A 24,922-nucleotide genomic window follows, 5' to 3' on the forward strand; every position below is an offset into this window, starting at 1 on the left:
ACCGGGCTGGAAATAATCCAATATATTCTTTAAAAAAACCAGATTATAAATCTACTGCAGGTTATTTTTATTTAATTCCAGCAGTTAGCCATTTAAAGCTGTCAATTTTAATATCAATATTTCTTTCCCAAAAGGTTTTAATTTCGCAATGCCTTTTTATTACAGAAGGCCACTTTCATCTAAAAGGCTTAACATGACTGCCTCTGTCCTGTTTGTCTTGTGTGTTTCTAAGACCCAGGGCCCTCATTTATCAACAGTGCGTAGAAAAGGTTCTAAACTCCGTCTTACCAATGAAATGTATTATGTGCTTTAGTACACAAAAGAAAATCTGCATTTATCAAACGCGCGCAAGCCAATCATACGCCCATCAGTAAGTAATCAATCATGATAAATCCCACCTGTTCTTAACGACCATGCATGTTCACGATTAGGTAATTTGCATTCAGAAACGCCTCCAATTAACCATACACAGTATAGTAACCACATTCTTTTCCCCTCATCACAATAATGGCAAAGAGAGCAAAGAAGATGAACACAAACGCAGGTACTGGTAGATGAGGTTGAACCCAATCAACAAATATTGTTTGGTTCACTCCGTGCAGGAGGAATTACAAAAGAAAAATAAAAAATGCTGCATGGGAGAAGAACAATGCAGTTAATTCTGTTGGGTCTGAGGCAAGAGCTCTCTGAGAAGAGAAAAAAAAAAAAAGTTTGACATTAAAGCAAAACACGTCACAGCAGAGCACATCGTTTTCAAAGTCTTCCAGTAACACAAGATTACATTGTACTTATATTTCAAACATTTGTCACAGCTCTTTTAAAGGGTTTGACACCAATTGGGCAACTTGTCAGTTTAAACTGAGACAAATGACTAATGAATGTTTTCTAATTAAAAGGAAACCGGAATATGTTGATTGCTTAATGCATACTGTGACACTCATTTGTAGTATCTCTATTCTACCTAGATTGTTCGTAAGCAGGGCCAGAGCTGTGCTTATAATTACACAGTCCGAAGTGTAAGTACACATTGGTGAATTCCACACTTTGCAAGATAATGTTCTTACAAATTACATGTGCACACGTTTGTACGCAAGGTTGATAAATGAGGCCCCGAGATTATCATGTTGAGCAATGCTTTGACAAAATTGGTTTCTACTGCAGTACGGAAATTTAAGATTTTTAGCTTTGCAGCCCTTTCAAAGCATGAACACTAAAAAGGCCTACAGCCTCAGTGCTTGGAATACGTCAACCAAGTAAATGGACAGTTAAAAGTAACCGATGCATGTCCAATTTAACCAAGACACCCATCTTCCATCCCAATTAAAAAAAGATTAAGCACCCAAACTTCACAGCGTCTTTTATTTAGGCACATCAAGGAACCACTTCCATCTCTCCACAGTAGTCTGTTAGTGCAACAATTTGGCCTCAAGTGTTTAACACCATACCCACCACCAAGAACACAATCTTTCCTTTCTCAGCTTCACATTCACATACAGTAAGGTGAGACTGAATGCATAGGAGCCCAGCAACAAGCGACAGTAGGGTCAACTATTATTCATCAGATAAACCAGCCAATAATTCAGTTCATTAGCCATTTAACATCGGTCAGTCACCCAAAGCCATTCAGAAAACAAGGCACAAATTCACAACATTGCATTGGAGTTCTTACTGAAATAAGTGACCTGTGGGCTGAACAGGTGATATACTATGGGTTGATTTACAGCAAGATGACATGTTATCAGTTGTACTTATTCACAGGGAGCACCACCATCATGTATACATTCATATGGAATCTTACATTTGGTTTATGTCAAGTAGTCACAGTCCCCATTTCAAATATAGATAATGGCTGAGAGGACCGATCATATAATTTGGCAACTGACAGCTTATTTATGAATGAGCTTTATGGTGAAAAGGCCATTGCCATGCAGCCTGACCACAATACTGAAATGTTAGTTTAAATCACCATTTAGTATAAAGTAAACCGTCCACACACTGGAAGAAGAGAGCCATTTGTTTGACCAAAAGTTCAATCCTGGTACAGCAGGAAGCCAGAGAAGGTGCTGTACTTCCAGGTGCTGCCATAGATGGCACCACGATGCAACCGGAGCCACACCTGATCTCCTTGGAAGAGAGGCAGGATGGCGTGGTTGCTGGCTGTCTCGTGATCTGGGGCGCCATCGTTGGCGTACGCCGACACCATCACCTCTTCGTTGCGCATGAGGTTAATGTAGAGGGGCACGTTGATGGCAAGCTTCAGAATGTGGAAGATAAAGACATAGGTTCCGTTGACAGGGCAAGTGAAGCGGCCGATGTGGGTGTCGTACATCTCCCCTAGGTTGCTGTGCAGCTGGTCGAACACTATGGGCTGGTCGAGGTTGCCTGGGGCAAAGTTGGCAGTGCGAGAGGCGTTGAAGGCCACTCGCATCGGCTGGGAGAGCGGGTAGAGTTGCATGGGAAGCAGGGCGTGATGGTGGCCATGGGGAGTGAGAGGGACATCCACGGTGGAAACCGACAGGGAATCCCCATGACCCGAGTCGTGACCCACAAGTGTAAACGTTCCCTCCCTGTCTGGGGTGCTCACCTGGGAAGAGTCACTCCAGGTCGCTGCGGGGGTCAAGACAAAAAGAAGATTAGGAATCAACAATGTGGACTCTGTGCAGTACAGGGGGTTTTCAAAATTGCATTTAGTCTGGTTGAACCAGAATGTTTGCTTTCCTCTTGGTATGCTTAGTTTGAGCAGATGTGACTTGGCTGCAAACCCAAACAACTTCACTGAAGAGCCTTTAGAGGAAGAGGTCTCTGTCCAGTCACTTAAATTCTGGAGGAGTTTGTTGGCGGTGGGAACAGGACTCAACTTTGATCTGAACTACAAGGCATTCACCACACATTTCAGCCAAACTGAGGTTTTAACACCAAATTATGAAAGCAGCTAGCCAGAGAATGAATTTGGCGTCTGGTCTGGATTAGCAGCGAAGTATTTGGCCTTCTTGATATTTGGACAGATAGGACCTTCTTCCTGCAGTTGCTTTCTCGCTCCCAGACAAACCAATGAGTGGAGTGAATGTTCTCCCAAGGCTTTTAGGGATTCATTTTGGTTTGCTTGAATTTCTGAGTGAAGAAACTGAACCAAAAGGAAAAAAACTGCAACACATCTGCTGTAAGACCAGAGTAAACTATAGGTTTAAAAACCGCTTTAGAAAAGGGATGTCCAGCAAAAGCCAGAGTGCAATGTTACAAATCTATCTTCCAATCGTTTGCAAACTGAGAACTGTATTTTTCTGGCTCTTTGTGGCTTTTTGTGTGGAACTACATCTATGACATTCACTTTGGTTCTGACAAACGGCTGCTACTTTAGTTTGAAAAGGTGGCACCTGAGGATAGCGCACCAAGCCACTGAATTCAATTTGGGGAACTTCCAACAGTTTGATACTAAATGCATTCAGGTTCCTTTATTTGAACCCATAGCGGATTTGGTCTGCAGTTAAATTAAGTATCCATTTTGATGCACATTTTACAAATAGACCTAATTAAAGGAGAAGGCCTTGAAGGATCCAATAATTACTTAACCACTAATATATAAAACAAACATTGCTTCTAGCATCTGTGCTGTACGACAACAAAAAGTGTTTATATCTCTTGAAGGAAAGAAATGTAAAAAAAATAAAATAAAATGTAAAACAAATGACAAGGATGCCAAACTCCCTGTAGGTTACGTCATTCACCCCAGTTTCTGCTCTATAAATACAAATTATTGTACTTTATTACTCGACTGAATTTTGGAAATACTACAGTACCCATCGAGTCTCATGGACGTTTCCATGACAGTGGACTTTAGGGTGAACCCCCTATCACCATTTTGAACACTGTCTGCAGTGGAATTCTTCAGGTTTCTGGGATCCATGATCTCTCAGGACCTGAAGTGGATGTCCCTAGATGCCAGCACTTCTTATTCCAGCTCAGGAAGTTCAGGAGCTGCTGATCCAGTATCTATAGTGCAATCATCCAGTCTGTTCTCTGCACATGGAACAGACTGCAACAGATAGTGAGGACTGCAGAGAAAATCATTGGTGCCAGCCTGCCCTCCATCCAGGAAGTATACACCTCCAGAGACAGACCCACCACACCATGGACACAAGCCATTTTAGAGTTTCTCCTTTAATAGGCGCTACAGAACACTGATCGACAAAACAACCAGACAAGAACATTTTCTTCCCACAGGCTGTCACTATGACCAGTCCCTAGTGTCAGGACCAATCCCTGTGTAGTCTGGATCAACCGATTGGTGGGATTGCTGTGGACAAAGTACATACGGCATTAAATGACGTTTAACCCTGTATCCAGCCAATTTAAATATCTCACATTATTGTATTGTGTGAACAGTTAACTTCCTTTAACATTGTATGTGGAGTCTTTTGCAGGGAGCAAATTCCTTCCCAAGACAATTTTGCAGATTTTGTGGCTGCTTCTAGATCTTAGCTCTGCCCAAAACAATGGTTTATACATATTCACTTTATAAAAACGTATCTGTACATCGTCAAATGTTGGTTTCTCTTGTTCAGCTTGGCTGTCCTTTATTTTTAGCAGTGTGTCTATTTCTGTGTATGTACTGTGAGAGCAACAAAAAGCCGGAGTCAAATTCCCTGCACGTGTTCACACTAACCTGGCCATTAAAGCGGATTGTGTTTGGAGAGACATGAGATGAAGCAAATAAAATTGACTTGTACATTTGACTTCATCCCAATGAACCATATTTGCACCTTCACAAATGCAGTCACAAAAAAACAACAACCATAAGCAGTAATAAACTACCAGACCGATAAGCAGTGCTGAAAAGAGTGATAATAGTAATATCCTTTTGGGCTGAAATTAGTATGTGTATGCTACAGAAGCTAGGGTGACCATATTTTGATTTCCAAAAAAAAGAGGACACTCGGCCCGGCCTCGAGACAAATCCAGACAGGCTTCTCAGAGGTTAATGAACATGCTTTGTGTCTCTATGGTGCAAAAATAATAGCTCTCTTTTAAAAATAAACAATATGAAATAATGTTCTCAATATGACCTCTTCGGTGTTAGAAAATCCAGCTTCAACAAAATATTTAATACCTTTTCAATGTAATAAGATAAATAATACCGTCCGGTCCCGACCAGGACGGTACGTGGGATATTTGTTTTGCCCTTCAACTGTGACGCTGCACTATAGCTGCACTTGTCTTGTTTTAGTCATAGAGCGAGGGAGAAGTGAGAATGACTTTGAGCGAGTAAGACTCTAGAGTCATAGTGAGAGAAACAAAGTGTCTCCCCTGTGTTTTCTGAACACGTGGGAAATCTTTAGCAGGAAACGCTTCGGCATTTTGTGTGTAATGCTGCTCAGCTGTCTGCCCTGGTCCCTGTCTGTCTGCCCTGGTCCCTGTCTGTCTGCCCTGGTCCCTGTCTGTCTGCCCTGGTCCCTGTCTGTCTGCCCTGGTCCCTGTGTATGTGCGTGTCGCAGAGCTGCCCACAAGGCAGCCTCTCGGGAATTACGTCACACAACAAAGTACCGTAGTATTGTGTGCAAAGCGCCAGTCAATTTAAGTACACACTTAATGGTCCCATGAAAAACAGTGAAAACCGGACATTTTCATGAATTTATAAAACCCCCCCCCGGACAGTAGGTAAAAAGTGGACATGTCCGGGCAAAAGAGGACGTTTGGTCACCCTAACAGAAGCCCTTCCTTGTGCGACGGATCACAGTTTAGAGCTAGTACTTGTGTTCTTACCACTCGAGTGACGCCTTCCTCCTCCACGTCTATAGCTGTGTTGATATCCAGAATCCTAAGAAAATACCACAGAGGAACTATAAAAACAGACTTTAAAAAAGGAACACGCCAACTTATTTGGACTTTCTTATTCACCATAACCCCCAGAGTTAGACAAGTCTATACATACCCTTCTCATCTCGGTGCGTGCTCTAATGCTGTCTGACGGTTCCAGCATTAGCTTAGCCTAGCACAGATCCTGCAGGTAACTGGTTCCAACTAGCCTACTGCTCCGATTTGTGACAAAAGTTGATGAAGATGAGATGGCTCAGAAGATGGCTGTGTCTCATGTTACGTTGTTTTTTTGAACACACTGCGACTCTACAAATCACAACGTGTAAATAGGAACATGTTGGCGTTATTTTGTCACTTATTCGGAGCAGTAGGATTGCTGGAACCATTCACCTGTATGTTCTGTGATGGGCGGATGCTGCTGGAGCCGTCAGACAGCATTACAGCACGCACAGAGATGAGAAGGATATGTATTGACTTTTCTTACTCTGGGGGTTATGGTGAATAAGTTAAATTCCCAATAAGTCGGCGTGTTCCTTTAAGGGTAACTGGTTTTGTTTTTTCAAACTGGACCCCATTTTCCTACGTTTGTGTCTAAGTGACTGATGGGAACAACAATCTTTGACATTGGTCCAGTATTAAAAAAAGACTGCTGCAGTCTGCAGCGGTGAAACCAGCTACAATGTAACGTAAATGGGTAAATGCGCACCTTCAATTTACTACTAACTTACTAAAAAGTGGTAGTTTTCCCACTGACCTGCTCAGATTGTTATTCTAAGTTTTTAATGTTATCAAAGAGTAAGCTCCTTTATGTTTAACATGCAACACTCCCAAGATAGCCATCGCTAAACCCACTAGAGTACCAAATTGGACTTTAGGCACCGACTGAATTGCCTCCTTAGTTTCTAATAAGTGCCTTGTCATTCAATACCAAATTTAAATACCTAAGGAGCAAATCTCATCAGCGTCAGCGAGCCAATAAGCGCGCAGCACGCTTCTACCAAGATCTAATAATGCTGGTGAATGGCTGTCTAATGTTATACGTCGTAGAGACAAGTAGGACAATTTCAAAGATTTTTGTTCACATTAGTCCCTTAGACACATGCAGGGGAAATAGGGTCCAGGTTGAAAACTCCAAAATTAACCTTTAACAGTTAATTTAACACCGTAGGCAGTTGCCTGTAGCATACTAATCTACATTACATACTAGTAACATGGTACTTTCAGTTTGGAAGATATTGCTGGGGTCAGTTTTATAATAGGGGTGGGGAAAAAATAAATAAATATTTTCCCTAGAATTGGGATTCTCCCCCCCCCTCCCCTCTCTCTCTCTCTCTCTTCTTTACACCAATGACTGACCTAAATATTTTGTGTTAATACAGTACCGCCGTCTGAGACTAAATCCTATCCATTTTTTGACCGAAAGCAGAAAATCCATGTTATGTTCTTGTTTACAAATGAAATAAATGTCAGACTGACTGACATTTGGTTTTGGAAAGGTCTCATGATATATTGTCTCTAGAAGTTTATTATTCAACTTTTGTCTTTGTTAAAAGCAGTAAAAATCGCAATAAATGAAAAATCACAATACAAATTGAATCGGCACCCATGTATCGTGAAGGAATTGAATCTGGACAAAAGCATATCGTCCCAGCATTAGTTTATAATAATTCTCCTTAATTATCAATAATGGCCAAAACTATGACAATAGGCCTCAGTTGCATCTGTTGTGATAACCTTTTGACCAAAATAGAGAAAAAGGCAATGAGCAGTCAAATGATCAGACAGGTTGTTCAGTCAATTTAGCCACATTTTCTAAACCACTTTACTAAGTTGCTTATAGTCCGTCACTGCATATAGGGCTGGGCAATATGGCCCAAATCTTCTATCCAGACATAGGTCATTTCATATCTCGATAACGATATATCATTATCATGAGATTACTGGAATCGTTGGGTCTTTGTAAATTATAGAGTGCGGTCTAGACCTACTATCTGTAAAGCGTCTTGAGATAACTCGTTATAAATTCATACTATAAATAAAATATTGAATTGACAGAATGTTTTCTTGTAATTTAATTGTAAAAATTAAAAAACAGTTGAAGCTGGAACTGTAAACTCATGGATGTGTACAATGGACAGTATGGGTATTCAGTTTTTGTGAATGTGATCAATGCCCTGATCACATTCACAGTTCCACATTCATACATGGAAGCTGCCAGAAAATCAGCAAACTTTCCATTAAGCAGCTAATGCTAGCATTAGCTAGCCACCTTAGTTACATTTTTCAAAACAAATCTAGTTGTAGTGTTGCAATTTGGGACCCTGCAAGATTGCTAGTCAGATTTTAGTCTTTTCAAAGTCTTCTAGTGTATGAGAGGCATTAGTCAGTTACTTCCTCAGCCCCAAAGCAAATACAGTACACAGTGAATTATTCACTTACTCTAGCAGCATAGAGGACAGGTCCAGAGTCCCTTAGATTAGTCTGTGGGAGGTAGGATCCTCCTAAGGAATAGATATCAATGGCAAGCTTCAGAACTAACTCCATCAGATCCATTTTAGCCAAACTTTAGCAAAGATGCCACCCTACAACACCTGATCCTGAACAGATATTTAGCAAAAAAATAGGAGGAAATGCAGAAGGAGGAGGGAAATGCAGAAGTGTTGAAAACCCCAAAAGAGGAAAAGGAAAGTTGATAGATAGATACCTCGATGCCAACCAGAAGAGCGAAAGGTTTGTGCCAGTCCCTTGGCGCCACGTGCCATACCTCTCACAGATCCTCTGGTGTAGTACGACTGGCCGGGACGACCCACGCTACCACTTGATTGGCCAGGGGACAGGAAGATCGGTCCTCCATTACCCACCGTATAATCTGCCTGGTACACTAGAGAGACAATGCAGCAAGAAATGGGTCTCAGACAACTGGCTGTTGACCATTCAGCCAATGCCAGTTGAGTTTAGGAACAAACATTAGATCAACCTACCCAGCTGTAGTTCGTCTTCTGAGGGAGCCATCTCCGGTGGCGTTTGGGTACTGGCATTGCTGTACCTGGGTTCATTGAAAACTGCAGAATCTGGTTTGTAGTTCAATTCCCCATTTTGAGGTAAAGAGGCATTCGCCTTGAAGACCAACAGTGATAAAAAAAAATAAAAGAAAGCCTATTAAAGAAGCTTGCAGACTGACTAAGCTTTTGTTCAGACTGCATCTAGCTCTAGTTGAAGCTGGGGTGTGGAACTTGTGTCTCCCCTCCCCTCTGGCGGTAAGACTTATTACACAAAAACTAAAGCAGTCCGATTCAAAGCTGTGTAGTTCTGGTCTTTCAACCCTGCCTGTCAAGGCATTGGGTAATAAAGGTAGATTGACATACTGTGTAACCAATCCAAGAGCCAGAACAAGCAGCTATGCTGTGAAGAATGCTCAATGGTGTTTTTAAGCACCAACGTCTCCTTCCAGGCAGCGCTGCGACCGTTGACTTCAAGGTACTTAACCCTAACCCTTGCCTAATCCTAGTGCCTTCCAGGCAGCGCTGCCTGGAAGGAGACGTTGGGGGCTTAAAACACCAAAAGACGTAAAGAACTGTAAATGAGTTAGCAAGGTTGGTTGACGGCACTTCGTCTACTGCGTGACAAAGTTGTTTGAAGTTAACGTCTCATTTTGAGTAAAACAAGCTGCATTGGCATCGTTCTTGTATAAGAGCTAAGCTCAATCAGCACTGTGAGAACACGTTGGCAAGGGCTTGAATGTAACACACGTTCATTTATATGTAAAAATTCCACACGCATTAAGACTGTAGTTCACATCAGAATGCCTCTTGAGTGACCACATGTAATTTGTTTATGCTTCTGTGCTCACATTTGATTTGTTCTGGTGGATTAAGGACATTTATAAAAATCAAGCCATAACAACAACAACCATATATGGCTATGAATTCTAATTCTTTGCCCAATACATATTACTCCATATCTAACGATTTTTTTTAAATGTTCTAAAACCATCCCCCCCAAAAAATAAATTAACCACACACACGCACACGCACACACGCACACGCACACGCACACACGCACACACGCACGCACGCACGCACGCACGCACACACGCACACACGCACACACCCCCCTTGGGGCATAAAAAACCTCTGCAAGTCCTCTGTGGCACTGCGTTATTTGACCCGATTACTGTTACAAGTTCCATCCCGAGATGGAGCCACAGACTCTGCATACGGAGCTTAGCGCCGCCCAAGAGGATTGTGATTGGTTTAAATAAATACAAACAACCCCCGACCGTTTTTCTCCCATCCAGGAGTGTATGCTCCTGTTGCCAGACCTTCCTCTGCAGCGCTGTGGAGATACGTCAGGCAATACGAGACTAAGGGTCAAGAAGCTTTGTAATACCAGATGTCATAAGGTATCCAGATACATAAAGACAGAGCCTTAATGGCATAAAACCCAAAAGAAAAATGATGCACACTTTTGGTAAGACTTACTGACTGGATGTTCTCAAACTGTGCAGACGTCAGAGTTCGCCTGGTGGGGGGTGTAGAGAAACTTTGTCCCTGAGGGGGGGTGGAGGTGCCAGATGCCACCCCATTACAGGGCGACTGCTTCCCTGACTCAGTTACTGGTGTCTGGACACCAAGAGGAGGAACATTTCATTAAAAGCATAGACAAAGACTTCTGGAAAGAGGTAGCTCAAATGATCTGTGTCTGTAAATTTGCCTCTCCATCCCAAAGTATTTATCCTGGGGTTGTACCCAACTGATCCCAACTTAAATAAATAAAATACTTCTAGACATGGGTTTATTGCAAGCAAAACAGTCGATTTCTCTCGCTTGGAAAAGTGTGACTAGGCCTAGTATTGCTGGTGGCTTAGAGAAATGTTTTTTTGCCTAACAATGGCAAGAATAACATACATGGTTAAGGATAGACAAGATACTTTCAAACAGGTTTGGGGACCATTCTTGGACTTTGAACAAAATGATGGGGAATTCTGAGAAATTAGTATTTTTCATGTGGGAGAGAGATGTTATATTGTTTTTCAGGCCATGTCTACATTTCTGAATGTCTGTTAAAAATAAAACTCAATTAACAGTTTCAACAGTCAATTCACATCAGCCTAAGTACTTGGTCTGACGAAACGGACAAGAATGCTCATTTACCTGAGGACTGCTCTTCTCCTCCTGAGCAACAGAGATGATGGACTCCCTGCGGTACAGCGGCGGTGAAGAAAACTTCTTTATTTCAGCCAACTGCAGTGGCTCCTGCAGAGACAAGACCGCTTCAACTGCTTAGTAATGCAGGCAAAAAAATAAATAATGTATTGCATCTTTTAGCCAATGTGCAGTTTCTCACATGAGGTAGGTCCATTGAGGAAAAAGTCTGGTCACAGGTCTCCAGGCACTGATCCCCATTTGTCAGGCTGGCTTTGCGCTCTATAAGCCTGGCAGGCAGTGGGGTGGACTGAGTAGGAGACGAGGATGAAGTGATGACAAGTCCAAGTGATTTCAATTATTGCAGAAAAATAGCAAGATAAGAAAAGACCGCTTACATGCATTGGTTCGGACAGGTCTTCGACTGGGCTTCTCAAGTCTGTGCGACCTGGTTAGTTTGAGGACATACATTACACAAGACAAATTTCCATATACAGTTTCCTGCTCAAGTGCATTTGCAGTCCATACCCAGTACCCTACCCGTTTACATTAATTATTTTGGAGAGGTCTGAACAAGTCTACAGTAATTTAATACTACAGCTGACAGAAGATTAGCGTTAGCGTTTCCTGCTTCCGCTTCCCGACCGTGGTTTGACCACACTGGGTGAGGCAGGGATGGAGTCTCCGGAGCTAACCCCCGTCACTCCACTCAGCAGCCAGGGAAAACACATGGCACACCGCCCCTGGTCTTGTGGAGATGCAGAATTTATTTGGGCTCAAACTGCTGACTAACTACTATACATTCACTTGATACAAGTCAAGTCTCCTGCTTCCATCGCTCTCTCGTCCGCTCATACCACATCTCCAGTCACTTTGTTTTTACAAGCAACCACAGAAAGACCTCCAACTGTCAATTAATCAAGTCAGGAGGTATGGCAATCCATTCAATAGATGGTGAAGATAGATTGCTAAACTATGTGAATCAGCAGTCTTCGTTTTAGTGCATTTCTACAACCAAATATCAATAGATTGAAATCTTTGGTTAGAATGCATATTTTATCACATGGATGCATGTAAATGCCACATGTAAATAAAAATGCTTTATAGTGGTATGGTGGTCAAAAACTCCACAGGGTACCTTTAACTTGACCATTACAGAGCCTTAGCATTAAAGAATTTTGAACCTCAGAAATAGTTTGACAAAGCAATCCCAACTCAGGAGTCCTCACAGCTCCACCGCCCACCAATCTGCCTCTACCACAAAGAGAGATTAGTGGTCATGCCAGACTTTCTGAGTCACTTAACTGGGCTGGATCACCTAGGTAACCTATGTGGCATGGCTAACTTGCAGCACACATTAACTTCAGACACTCAAATCAAAACCTGTCAACAGCCTAACGTCTGACCAATAAGACACTGGGAAAACTGGGGCATCATTACTACACAATACTAAGAGTTTTAAAGTAAAAAAGGGACAAACAAAGAGCAATAGATATTTTTATAAGTCAGTACAATCATTTTGCCGTTCAAAGCTTTCCACGCATCCACTCTGGTTTTAGAGCATCTAAAGCTAGACCTTTTTAGGCATTGGCAGCAGAAACTTTCAACTTTATGTGAATCACATATTAATACTAGAGTTTAAGTGTTTTTGCTTTGTCTGAAACACTGTACTAAAGACATACAATAATTCCTGCACACATCTATAGCCTTACTTTAAGGTTTAGAATAAGAAGCAGTGGATTAGAACCATCTTCCAGTTATGTTATATGGTTTACATTTCACCTTGAATATCACGCATGGTCAATTGCCAAATATTGTTTTTAAGAGCATTCCATTTGGATTTTAATTGGAGATTCAGTTCCGTGAGCAATCTCCATCAACTGATGAAGACCATGTGCTATGGGTTTACGGCTTCAGAAAAGGTTAGTGAGTGGACCAGAGTTGCGATTGTCTGGCAAATTAGAAAACTTGTTGACTTGTTCCAAGTTACCCAGAGGAGATGGAGAGCCAGACGGTCGTCTCTTCAGTCTAGGCAGGCCATTGGTGGGGGAGATCTCACCATCCAGAAGAGAGTCCTGAAGAGGACAGGATCATTTTAAAAACATATCTCCAAAAATCAAATACTCCGACCATAGATTCATTTTGTACTGGGTGGTTAATAAGATTTCCGTGGGTTTGCAAACAGCACCTGCATAAAACTGAAGGAGCCATGGATCTTTGTCATGAGGTCCTCTAGGTGCTGCTTCCTCAGGACAGGGTCTTTGGGCAAGGCATATGGAAAGTTGAACACCTCCACAGGCATATCCATGTCAACTGCCTGTTAGGAAGAGGATAGTCGCAAATGGTTTCCAGTAGAGAGGTCTGCACATTTTAAATTAACTGTTTCGTACTCACCAACTTGGCATGTTGCTCTCCTTTGGCTCTCCTCTCTTTTCTCTGGGGAAAAAAAAAAAAAAAATCACGCCATTAATCATTAAGTGGACACCATTGTTGAAAAAATACACTTCCTGTACAATGGCATTACAAAATCAGACCAGCTCCACAGTTTGCAGACACAGACCGACTCATTTATTTCCCCTCATGAGTTAATTGTGGCTAATTACTGTACAGTATGACCTGTAGTCTTTCCATTCAGGGCAACTTCTGCATCAGTTGCTGAACCTAATCCTTAAAGTGCTCATATTATGCTCATTTTAAGATTCATAATTGTATTTAGATGTTATATCAGAATAGGTTTACATGGTTTAATTTGCACATTGCTGCAGCTCCTCTTTTCACCCTGTGTGTTGAGCTCTGTTTTAGCTACAGAGTGAGACATCTTACTTCTATTCCATCTTTGTTGGGAGTCGCACATGCTCAGTAGCTAGGTCAGCACTGCTAGCCAGTCAGAAGCAGAGTATGAGGGCATGCCATGCTAGCAGCTAGGTGAGCATTATAAACGTGGGTTATAAAGTGACCCATGTTTGTCTATGAAGTAAAGGCTGGACTACAATAAAAATGTTTCCTCTGGAAGAGTCCCTTTGGGATGGACTTTGGGCTTTTTCACTTTGTAAACTTATAACATGCACAAAAAGATCTATAACACAAGGAAAGGGAAAAAGCCAATATGAGTTCTTTAATGTCAGACACACGTCTTTGTTGAGCTTGTGAGCAGACGACTGATTCTAAAATAAGTTCCATTTCACACAGCTATTGATCTTTGAAAGTTTTAGAAATGACCAACTCATACAAATACAGATTTCTTAACAATTTTTTTTACAGTCTTACATTTGGGTATATACCAAATACTGACACAATACAGGACACTTTAAAGCTGCACAATAAACTTCAGTCAGTGCTTCCGGTTGACAATCTAATTGAGTCACTAAATGACCTCAAACAAAAAGCAATTTCTTGTTACTTATTGGCCGACATATACATGAGATTTGTCATTTTGTTAACATAACTGCCTGACCAATTTATTAGTCTGGCTTGATTACGCAGTAATTTAACAGGTGTGCTTCTACAAGCACACCACTTTGCATGATTCATCCGGGAGTTACGACAGAGAAGAGACACTTGCCTTTAGACGTCTATCTATCTATCTATCTATCTATCTATCTATCTATCTATTGCACACTTTCAGAAAACAAAATATCGAAACCACCACGTAGATTATTTTGCCCATCTACAGTCCCCAAAGTTGCTATAACAAATGCTTTGTCACTCTCGTGAAAATTAAAGGACACTGCAGGATATTACAATAATGAGTGAATACTTAGTTTTAAAATCAGGCATTTATTTCAATCCGAGGTTAATTTGATTCCGTACAGACATTTGTCTGTTTACATTTGGCTAGTAAATGTCATCCTGAAGGTTTATGATACACATTTAAAAGCAGATAAAACGTTTTTTTTGCTCCTACCTGCCTACCACCACTAGAAGTATACTACAGATAGGGCTTTAAGTTTAAATCATTGTGGAAGCCAAAATCATGAATGTGAAAACTACGTTATTTTTTGTCTAACACAATTGCAATGCCAAGTCCAGTGCACCGATTGTTTGATGGTATCTAGTCTACAGTATATCCTCGACGTTCCACTGCCGGGGTTGCTTGTGTGCCGCAGAAAATTGACGAATGCATGTCTTTACACCGATGTTAGTTAACTTCCTCTTTGTGTTGGCATTCTAACCTCTGGTGGATTTGTGAGGACTATGGTTAACTGCTCCTCAGATCTCTGCAGGGTAAATCCAGACAGCTAGCTAGACTATCTGTCCAATCAGAGTTTTCTGTTGCATGACTAAAACTACTTTTAAACGTACACATGTTCCACCAAAACAAGTTCCTTCCTGAGACCATTTTGCAGAGGCACCGTGGCTTCCGTGCGGAGCTTAGCGCCACCCTAGACGATTGGGACTGGTTTAAAGAAATGCCAATAAACCAGAACACGTTTTTCTCCTTTCCTGGAATACTGTGCGGACTAGACTCTCAGACCCTCCTCCACAGCACTGTGGAGGAAGGTCTGGCAAAGCAAGACTAGATTGTACCTCACCTGTTTGCAGTCAGGACATTGCTTCTTGGTAGTGACTGGGACTTTGGGGATAAAAGTGGCAGCTCCTCTCCATGGTTTGTGGACTGCAGCTTGGGGTGATGTGGGTCCATCTGAGAACTCCATATCCCAGGAGTCAGGAGGCTCCCTCGTGGTCTGGAAGTCCCCCTTCCAGTTCGGAGTGGGATGAGTCTCCGTATCGGTCAGGTACAGTCTGTTGAAAAACTGCCATATCACCAACAGAGCATCAGTGGATCCTGGAGCATGCTTACAAACAAACAGCACTGAAATATAGCTTTGAAAAACAAACTGGATATTAGTCTTACCTCCTTAGGAACTTCATTTGGTTTTGACTTTGATGTGGCTGACAGGAGCAAAAAGAAACAAATCCGCAGTTTATCATATTTGGACTCAGCCAAAAAAAAAAAAAAAAAAAAAAAAAAAGTATAGAGTTGTTTGAGTAGTCAATTAAAAGTCAAACTGGCAAGGTTTTTAAATCCAGCCCTAATCTTCGGTTTCACTAAACTATCAGTTTGAATAAATTCACTGCCCTCCAGCCACAGGTGTTTTGTCACAGTAAACGTAAGCATGATCATCTTACTGCTGTGGCCGTTTGACTTCAGCAGCACTTCTGGAGACTTGGTGGGTGGAGGTGGAAGACAACTGAAGTACTTGCAGTTCAACAGCCTGGTGACTTCTTCTTTGAACAGCTTAACTGAAAAGATAAGCCAATTAAGAAAATCCACTTCAGATGACCCAAACAAGGAAATGTATGCTTTATTAAAAGTTGGTTTGAATTTCTGTAGCTTGGGCCATCGTTTTCATTAAGGATACTTCTCTCATATCTTCAAAGTAACTGCTAAGTGGTGTCATGTATATGCCAAATCTGATGTTTTCTGATCTAGGCAGCCCACAAAAAAAAAAAAAAAAAAAAAACTCCATGTCCCCTTTTACTACTACCCCCAACATAAGAGCACATGGTAATCCCAGTATAATTACATCCAAGAGGGATAACTAAATTTGCCATCTACTGTACCTTTGAGGTTCTCCGCATGAGGATTAACACCAATCATTAAACTGGATTAGCATAATGACAAAGTATGGGGCCCAGTAACTAAGCTCAGAAGTCTATGCTTTTATACTCACATGTGGATCCAGCCACAGGCTTGTCTTTCCCCTCTAGCAGGTCCCAGTAGGCCAGAGCCGCTTGCTCCATCTGCTCCTCTAAACTACAACAGTAAAGATAGGAGGGTCATCAAGAAGCCAAGAGCCCATGTGTAACAAGGAGCGCTGCTGTGGAGGCTTTATACCATTGAACTTGTGTTCGAGAGAGTTTTTTTTTTTTATAGCCCCAACTACAATTTGCATACAATATTGTTTTGGAGTTTTCTCTGCCTCCTGTTGCCAATCAGGTTTGTTTTGTGATACACAAATATGCTGTAATAAGCACTTTTTGAATTAACTAAAAACGTAAATACAGTTGTTTGTCACACACCCACAGGACCAGATCATAGAAAATTTACAGTGGGGCAAAAAAAGTATTTAGTCAGCCACCAATTGTGCAAGTTCTCCCACTTAAAAAGATGAGGCCTGTAATTTTCACCACACACTTAAACTGAGACAAAATGAGCGAAAAAAAAAAAAAAAAAAAAAAAAAAAAAGAATCCAGAAAAATCACATTGTAGGATTTTTAATGAATTTATTTGCAAATTATGGTGGAAAAAAAGTATTTGGTCAATAACAAAAGTTCATCTCAATACTTGTTATAATTAATGTCATATGTGAGGTCAAACGTTTTCTGTAAGTCTTCACACACTGTTACTGGTATTTTGGCCCATTCCTCCATGCAGATCTCCTCTAGAGCAGTGATGTTTGGGGGCTGTCGCTGGGCAACACAGACTTTCAACTCCCTCCAAAGATTTTCTATGGGATTGAGATCTGGAGACTGGCTAGGCCACTCCAGGACCTTTAAATGCTTCTTACGAAGCCACTCCTTTGCTGCCCGGGCGGTGTGTTTGGGATCATTGTCATGCTGAAAGACCCAGCCACGTTTCATCTTCAATGCCCTTGCTGATGGAAGGAGGTTTTCACTCAAAATCTCAAGATACATGGCCCCATTCATTCTTCCCTTTACACGGATCAGTCGTCCTGGTCCCTCTGCAGATAAACAGCCCCAAAGCATGATGTTTCCACCCCCATGCTTCACAGTAGGTATGGTGTTCTTTGGATGCAACTCAGCATTCTTTCTCCTCCAAACACGACGAGTTGAGTTTTTACCAAAAAGTTCTATTTGTTTCATCTGACAGGAATTTTCCAATTCATTAAGAATCCTACAATGTGATTTTCTGGATTTTTTTCCTCATTTTGTCTCTCATAGTTGAAGTGTACCTATGATGAAAATTACAGGCCTCTCATCTTTTTAGGTGGGAGAACTTGCACAATTGGTAACTGACTAAATACTTTTTTGCCCCACTGTAAATCACATTTACACTAAGCTACCTTAACCACCCAAAATGTATCAAGTGGCCAATTGATTTAAAAAATAAATAAATTAGAGTTTAGTCCATTCAAACAAAACCTTAATTAGCATAATTTGAACAAGATAGTCAAATTAAAGCAAATTGTGTAATTCATGAAATGGATTGAAAAATCACTAGCTCCCTCTGTTGATAGTTTGTGTCCAACCAGAGCTAGTTCATCAGGAACCAGTATTGAATTTCCTTCCTCCACAGCGCTGCAAAGGAGGGTCTGGCTAGTGAACACAGCATCCCAGGATGGGAGAAAAACATGCTCTGGTTTATTGGCATTTCTTTAAACCAATCCCAAATCTTCTTGGGCGGTGCTAAGCTCCAGATGGAGCCAAATCGTCTCAGGAAGCAACTTGTTTTGGTGGAACATGTGTACGTTTAAAAGTAGTTTTAGTCATGCAACAGAAAACTCTGATTGGACAGATAGTCTAGCTAGCTGTCTGGATTTACCCTGCAGAGATCTGAGGAGCAGTTAACCATAGTCCTCACAAATCCACCAGAGATTAGAACACCAACACAGAGACAGAGGAAGGTAACGAAAATAAGGCCAAAAAGGACATACGGCAGAATTTCCGGCGGCAACCGAGCAATCCAGGAAGTGGAAGGTCGTGGATCTAGACTATGCAGTGACCATTGACATATATACAAAGGACCAATAGACCCCGTTGCTCTGGACGGAGACCAGTGAAGGCTATTAGAAGTACTTTTCCGGTGATCTCTAGCTTTACTGCGCAGCCTCCAACTGACAGAGACAACGTAAATGTGACGTGAGCAACGTGTCTGAAAGTGTGAAGTCTTCTGGTAGCTGTGCCAAGAGAAATCTCAATCATTCCCAATCTTACAGAGACTGAGAGTGTAGGTATATGTAAGGAGATAACATAAGCACAGGCTAATTATTGCTAACTAACATGCTAGTTAACATTAGTAATTAAACCTAAACAGCTCATGTAAGTCGAAACTGCCTGTGAGCTTCTCCTGTACTATACGGTAATTCCTCTACTGTGCGACAGTAAGTCACTTGGTTATGACCCAATCGTTAGCTTATTTTTACAAAAGCGTCTGCTACGGAGCCATAACGTGAGGTACAAGGTAATGGAGCCTTTTATACATTGTCGTGTTTCTTTAGAAATAAACAATGGACAAATAGAGTCTTTTAAACGCTTCAGATGTAAAGTTATTCACTGTCAAGGGACGTAAAAAAAAAATGGCGGTCAGCGGAATGCTAACAGGAGGTGATCGCTTTGTAGCAACAAAATGGCGCCATCGGAGGTTCGCGTTCTGAAGCGAAGCTTACCCCCTTGGCAGTGACTGACCTCAGCCTGTTATCCCTGTTGACTCCCAGCAGGGCGGCGAGCTGACCCAGGCTGTGCAGCCGTTTGGCTGAGATGAGGGGCGCCTGGTTGTGTCCAGCCAGCAGGTCCTGCCTGATGTGCTCCTGCTGCATGCTGTGGAGGAGGTGCTGGACCTGCAGCACGGTGCTCAGACGCCTCCTCTCCGCCTCCTCCTTCACCAGCTGCTGCTGCTTCCTCACCTTCCTCTGGGCTCTCAGCAGCTACAGTGGCGGGAGGAGTCAGGCAGCAGTTTCAAAACATGACATTCAACTAGTCACATTTAGCAAAGATGAAGAGATTAGTGGTTTAAAAAAAAGGCTCAAAACAGATTAATCATTTAACATTTATTGTGACCAAAAGTATCCAATTCATTTAACACAATTGTATGTTGTGTTAAAAATAATTTGCAACATGTGCCCCCCCACTGTCATCCCCACCCACCCAAACAAAACTCAAGATGACACTACAATATTCAAGACCATACAACTAAGCAGACAAACTATAAACTCCACCAACGTAGACATCTCACAAGCCCACTCCTGGACTGACCGCACCCTCTCATTCCTCCATCCTCTTAAAATAATCTGTCTGGCCATCATTAAACTAGTCTGGACCCAGCTTCCAATGTGCTTATCCACCACACGCTTAGGATTCTCAGAGTCCAGCTTGTTAAATGTGAATATGTTCTAGTTTCTTCTCTCCTCTGTGACAGTTAACTGAATATCGGAGTTGTGGACAAAAGACATTGGAGGACGTCTTCTTGGGCTTTTTGAAAACACTGATCCACATTTGCAACCATTTCCTGATATTTTATAGACCAAACCCCTAATTGAGAAAATAATAGAGTATTAAAATAAGTTAGTTGCAGCCCTAGTCACAATAGAGACCTTTGAGTACTAGATCTGTTTATGCAATGTTTGGAAAGCCCACTGCTGGATGTTGGAGCACAAATCTCACGTTTAAAAGACTACTAAAACCAGTGGTGTGGAAAAAGTACAAAATGTTGGGCTGTGACAATGGTTGTTTCTTATTTATAATTATTTTTAATTGAAAAAGAGCACGTATATCAATTTTAGGTAGTTTGTGAAAATGTGTGTATTTTTTTAAGCCAATGAGTTAGCTAGCTGCTAACAGAGATAGAAAACAGCAAAGTATTATTCCTCTTTGAAGTAAGTAAGCATAATGTTAACCAGCAGAAGTAGGCTAGTCTCAGAAAAAAAAACAGCCAGGCTTCATGTTGGGCATCAACTCTGAATTGACATTTATTGGCTACAAAAATTCCCCAACAACATGGTCATTTTAGCGGACAGTCGGCAGCTAAAAATATGGCTAGTAACATTAGCGTCTTTGGTCATTTTAAATGCAGTGGGATCAACGTGACAACCCCTTCTCACAAACGGTATGATAACCTACAAAATTAGGTGTCCTCCGGCTGGTCACGGGACGCTGGCTACAGAAAGCCATTGGCTGCACATGGTAGTTAAGTTGACCTGAAACTAAAGGTTACTGGTAGCCGGCTACAGATCTCCTTGAGATTGGTCATATCAGCGGCACTTCGTAGTAGAGTCTAGCAGAGAAAGGGTTACTGGGAGCAGGATACAGGGCACTGCCAGATGTCGTTTTAGGGGCCGTGGCCGTTGAGTTTAGCTGACAAAAACTGAGTGCCATGCGGTGACGACAATTAAGTTTAGGCACCAAAACAACTAGTTCAGTTTAGGAAAAAAAAAAGATTGTGGTTTGAATTAAAACAGTCCTCCGAACACTTTTCCAGGGTGAAACTCTTGTGCTGGGGTTTTGGGGAAGCCAACTCCACCCAGAAAACGTGTCGATTTACAGTGGCTGTACATCCTATACTCACATGTAGGTTTGTTCCGGTGACAAAACACTGGAGTCTGCTGAGGCCTCATTAGCGTCCGCTACATTTTTGAATGCATATTTCTTGGACTGGATTTTGAATTCTTTGCAAGTGACAAGAAAGCAAAGGGAAAATATTAAGTGCCGACACACTTTCCGCACTCTGTGTCGGTGGACAGCTGTAGGCTTGTACCGCTTAATGCTCTGCATTGTCGGACTCAGAACACCATGGATGGGTTTTTTTTTCAAAGTGTGTATGTGTGCGGAAGCACCAGAGACACCAAATAACACCCCAAATCACAGAAAAAAAAAAGTTAAAAAAGTTAGGACTAAGTTAATTAGCAGTTAAGAAATGGATTGTATAGCCCACTTACATTTTTTATCATGCAAAAGACTTTTTTTTTTTTTTTTTTTTTTAAAATGCAGGGTCTATCGTTAGAAGTTAAATGTGCAATTAATTGTGTTTTTAGGTCCTATCGTGCAGCCCTACTTTAGTGCCGTGTTAAATAACTTTTGAACTGAGAACAACAGAGGCTCCCCACTATACGTGACATTCCATTACAAACCCTGTAACTGTAAACTGTTCTCCCACAAAAAGAGACCAACGTAAAGAGTCAGATTGCCATACCGTCTGAGTCAAGCTATCCAGAGTTTTGTGCAGCTCCCGTGTAAATGCCAGGTTATGCAGCACCTCCTCGTACTTTTCCAAAGCCGCCTGAAAAAACAAAGACATGAGATACAAGATCATATTTATTTGTTATAGAGCTTAGCAGTGACAGCCTTCCTGTTGAAAGGCTCTGAAGTGCATTTCCCTCTTCATCGCCATGGATAGTTAGATGAAGAGTTTTAAGCCTGGAACAAAGCCTACCAGCTAGGAGATGAATTGTGCTCATCAATGATTCAGCGCAGAAGAAAATTTTTCAAAACTGAAAAAAAGGCAAAGGTACAAGACCGTGTACATCATGGACTTCAGTCGTAGCAGCTAGCTATAGCCACTCACAGGTTCTGTAAACATTTCCATGGTAACAGCGAGCTCCACCTATCAGATGTCGCTGTCACACTCCGAATCATGGGTAGTGTAATGTTGATATCATACAGACTTGTGGCTTCTACAGTGGCATAAACCATCATTTTACAATCTCGTAGCTCATTGGTCAGTCTACCTTGGATGGTAGGGCTATATGGCTTATAATCTCAACCCTTACACGAGTTTTACTTCCAGAACCACACTGTAGAGCACCGGACATCGCCAGGTCTTACCATCTGATCCTTGTTAAGTTTCCTGCCCCAATTCAGCCTCTTCTTGTAGTCTTCGAGTTTCAGCTGTGGGCACACAAGGTAAGTCACAAAAAAAATATAAAAATAAACCATCCCACATGGAATTACATGACACTAATACAAAAGTAATTTCATTCATAGCTTCTGGTTCCACACACTCATTGAGACTAAGCGGTCTTCCTTTCAGCCCATGCTTGTTCTAAAGTCTGCAAATAAAAATGGTCATACAGCCAAACTAACAGATCTATATCATGCCTTCAACTTTGTTAAATAATTGCAATCTTAAAATCATGAGAATATGGACAATACAAATCAAAACTAATTTCATTTTCAATGTGATTGAGACCACATTAATAACCGTCTGTCTCCCTCACTAGTGCCTACGGAAGAGGATTAGGGCCACATGTGAAAAATGTATGAGTTTTGAGTTAAAAAAGGCAGAAATCCAACGTTAAACTCAGAACTCTAAATGTTTTCACATGTGACCCTAATAGTCTTTCGTAAGTGCCCGACCATACCTATCCATTTAAAAACCCATCAACCATCATTTACTCTGCCCCCAAAACAATCCTACCTTCTTTTTCTCCAAGTTGCGGACTTTGTGTTTGAGGCAGATGAGACCATCTTCTATGTAGGCCTCGTAGCCGTGGTAGGCGGTGCAGGACTCCAGGCTGAGCTGCAGGGCACTCAGACCACCGGGCAAGCCCCCCTTGGGGCTTTCAGCCATCACCTGGTCCTCCAGTCTTTCCTCCCCCTCATCTGAGCGCTCAGGTGGAGGGGTGACTACCAGGGTAGGGGAAGGAGACAGCTGCACCATGTTGAGCTCCACACTACAAAGGGAGGGACACATTTCAGCAAAAAGATTTTGTCAGAATTGCAAATGTGGAGCCGTGCGGTTTCTGTGCCACGCAGCAGCAACAGAGAAAAGATGCTGCTGGTACCATAGGCGTAGGTTTTGGGGTGGGATATAGCACTAAATATTTAGAAGAGGTAGTATTGTCCCCCATCAACACAAAAAAATATGAAAGAAAACCCACACCCCAAAAGAGGTAAAAATTAACCGTTCAGGGGGGTCAAAACACGCACGGAAAACAAGAACATATGGGGGGTTAGAGGACAAACTAGAGATTTCAACTAAAGAGATTTAAACTTTGGAGCCTGTGGCTTTAACAAGGTCTCATTCTCTAGATTTGTTGTTGAGATGTACAAGATTTCTAAAAGACCATCGCGAGACACATGTGAGGTTTTGAATATGCAGAAAGTTTGGAACAATACAGAAGATAAGAATCTACAGGAAGTGAAGATCTCAACGTTTAACCCAACGCCCTTGGATTTGACGCTTTATTATTTCATTTTATTGGGGACGACCCCCACAGTTGTCATGTGCCGCCTCCCCCCCACAAAAAAAACCTCCGCCCTTGGCTGATACCAGGCGGAGTGTTTCTAGAGAAATGGAGATGGACTCATCCCAGTTTGGGCAGCCGCCAACGCCGTGACGCAGCAGTTCCAGCGGCTCCCGAGCTGCGTGGTCGTTCTGGATCAATCATGAACGCGACAGAAGCCACAGCTCAGAACACAGACAGAAACTGCGTGCAAAACTAAAGAAAAAAAATGTAAGCAGCAGCTTCTACAGAGGCCTGGTCTACCCTGAAATAAATTCCCCCAGCGTGCATGTGCTGTATCATTTTCCGCGAGTCATACTTGTGAGGCTCGGCCGCGGACTGGAGTATGGAAGGAGCCAATTAAGCACATCTAATGCGCAGAGAGCTGCCCTGGCCCGGGATCAATCCTGCTAAAATCAAGTCCTGATCATGCAGTCCATTACAAACTTTGCTGCGGAGGTCCTTTGACAAGACAAGACACTCACGTTAGAATCTTCCAAACTTTCGCTCCTTATCTCCATTATTTCAAGTTTAATTACAACACACGTAAGCATTTTGTTAAAGACAAACGCCATGCTGAAAACCAACCGACCAGCTGACGCACCTTGTGGCGTTGAATCCTCTCCGGAGAGCCGCTGGACATCCGACAGTAGCGAACTGGGCGACCCCCGTCCAACCGTGATGTTTGACTCGCAGAGGCCACGCCGGCGTCCGCTCATAGCTTTATATACCCGGCCACCGGCACACACACGCTCCGCCGGGGGCGAGAAGACCCACCCCGGCCACATCCGGTTCTGGCACCTGTCACGGTGCACGCACACCTACGCACGACTACACAAAATGCATCATACATCTTTTTTATTATTTCACATTCACAAAAGTAAATCACGTAACAGAAAACCTCTATTTAATTAATTTTTTTTAATGAATGTAATGCAACAATACTTAAAAACCATTCAGCGCTGTACAACCCTAAAGCCTTAAAAACTCATATTTGCAAATTTCTTAACTGCATGAACTACGGAAATATTAAAAATATGTATATATTTTTTTCGTTCATCA

At 42.0% G+C, this 24,922-nt stretch overlaps 1 protein-coding gene across 5 annotated transcripts; it reads right to left on the reverse strand.

Annotated features, from left to right (window-relative positions):
* Positions 1–1,340: 1,340 nt before the first annotated feature.
* Positions 1,341–24,653, reverse strand: caprin2 (caprin family member 2). Of its 5 annotated transcripts, none has more exons than XM_028570357.1 (21): positions 24,465–24,652; positions 23,053–23,308; positions 22,461–22,523; positions 21,829–21,915; positions 19,329–19,567; positions 16,634–16,716; positions 16,089–16,202; positions 15,814–15,851; positions 15,491–15,712; positions 13,353–13,394; positions 13,147–13,275; positions 12,949–13,033; positions 11,357–11,406; positions 11,161–11,268; positions 10,968–11,069; positions 10,296–10,436; positions 8,796–8,931; positions 8,519–8,695; positions 8,254–8,315; positions 5,761–5,815; positions 1,341–2,607 (listed from the first exon to the last, which is right to left on the reverse strand). In XM_028570357.1, exons 2-21 carry the CDS (start codon positions 23,293–23,295, stop codon positions 2,030–2,032), a joined length of 2,754 nt encoding a protein of 917 aa, XP_028426158.1. In that variant the 5' UTR covers positions 23,296–23,308; positions 24,465–24,652; the 3' UTR covers positions 1,341–2,029. The 5 variants fall into 5 exon arrangements, with proteins under 5 accessions (XP_028426158.1, XP_028426157.1, XP_028426159.1 ...); XM_028570356.1 differs by having other exon boundaries at positions 8,796–8,940; XM_028570358.1 differs by having other exon boundaries at positions 8,579–8,695; positions 8,796–8,943.
* Positions 24,654–24,922: the final 269 nt, after the last annotated feature.

The sequence above is a fragment of the Perca flavescens genome, chromosome 23 (assembly GCF_004354835.1).
Source record: "Perca flavescens isolate YP-PL-M2 chromosome 23, PFLA_1.0, whole genome shotgun sequence".
Lineage (NCBI taxonomy): Eukaryota > Metazoa > Chordata > Actinopteri > Perciformes > Percidae > Perca > Perca flavescens.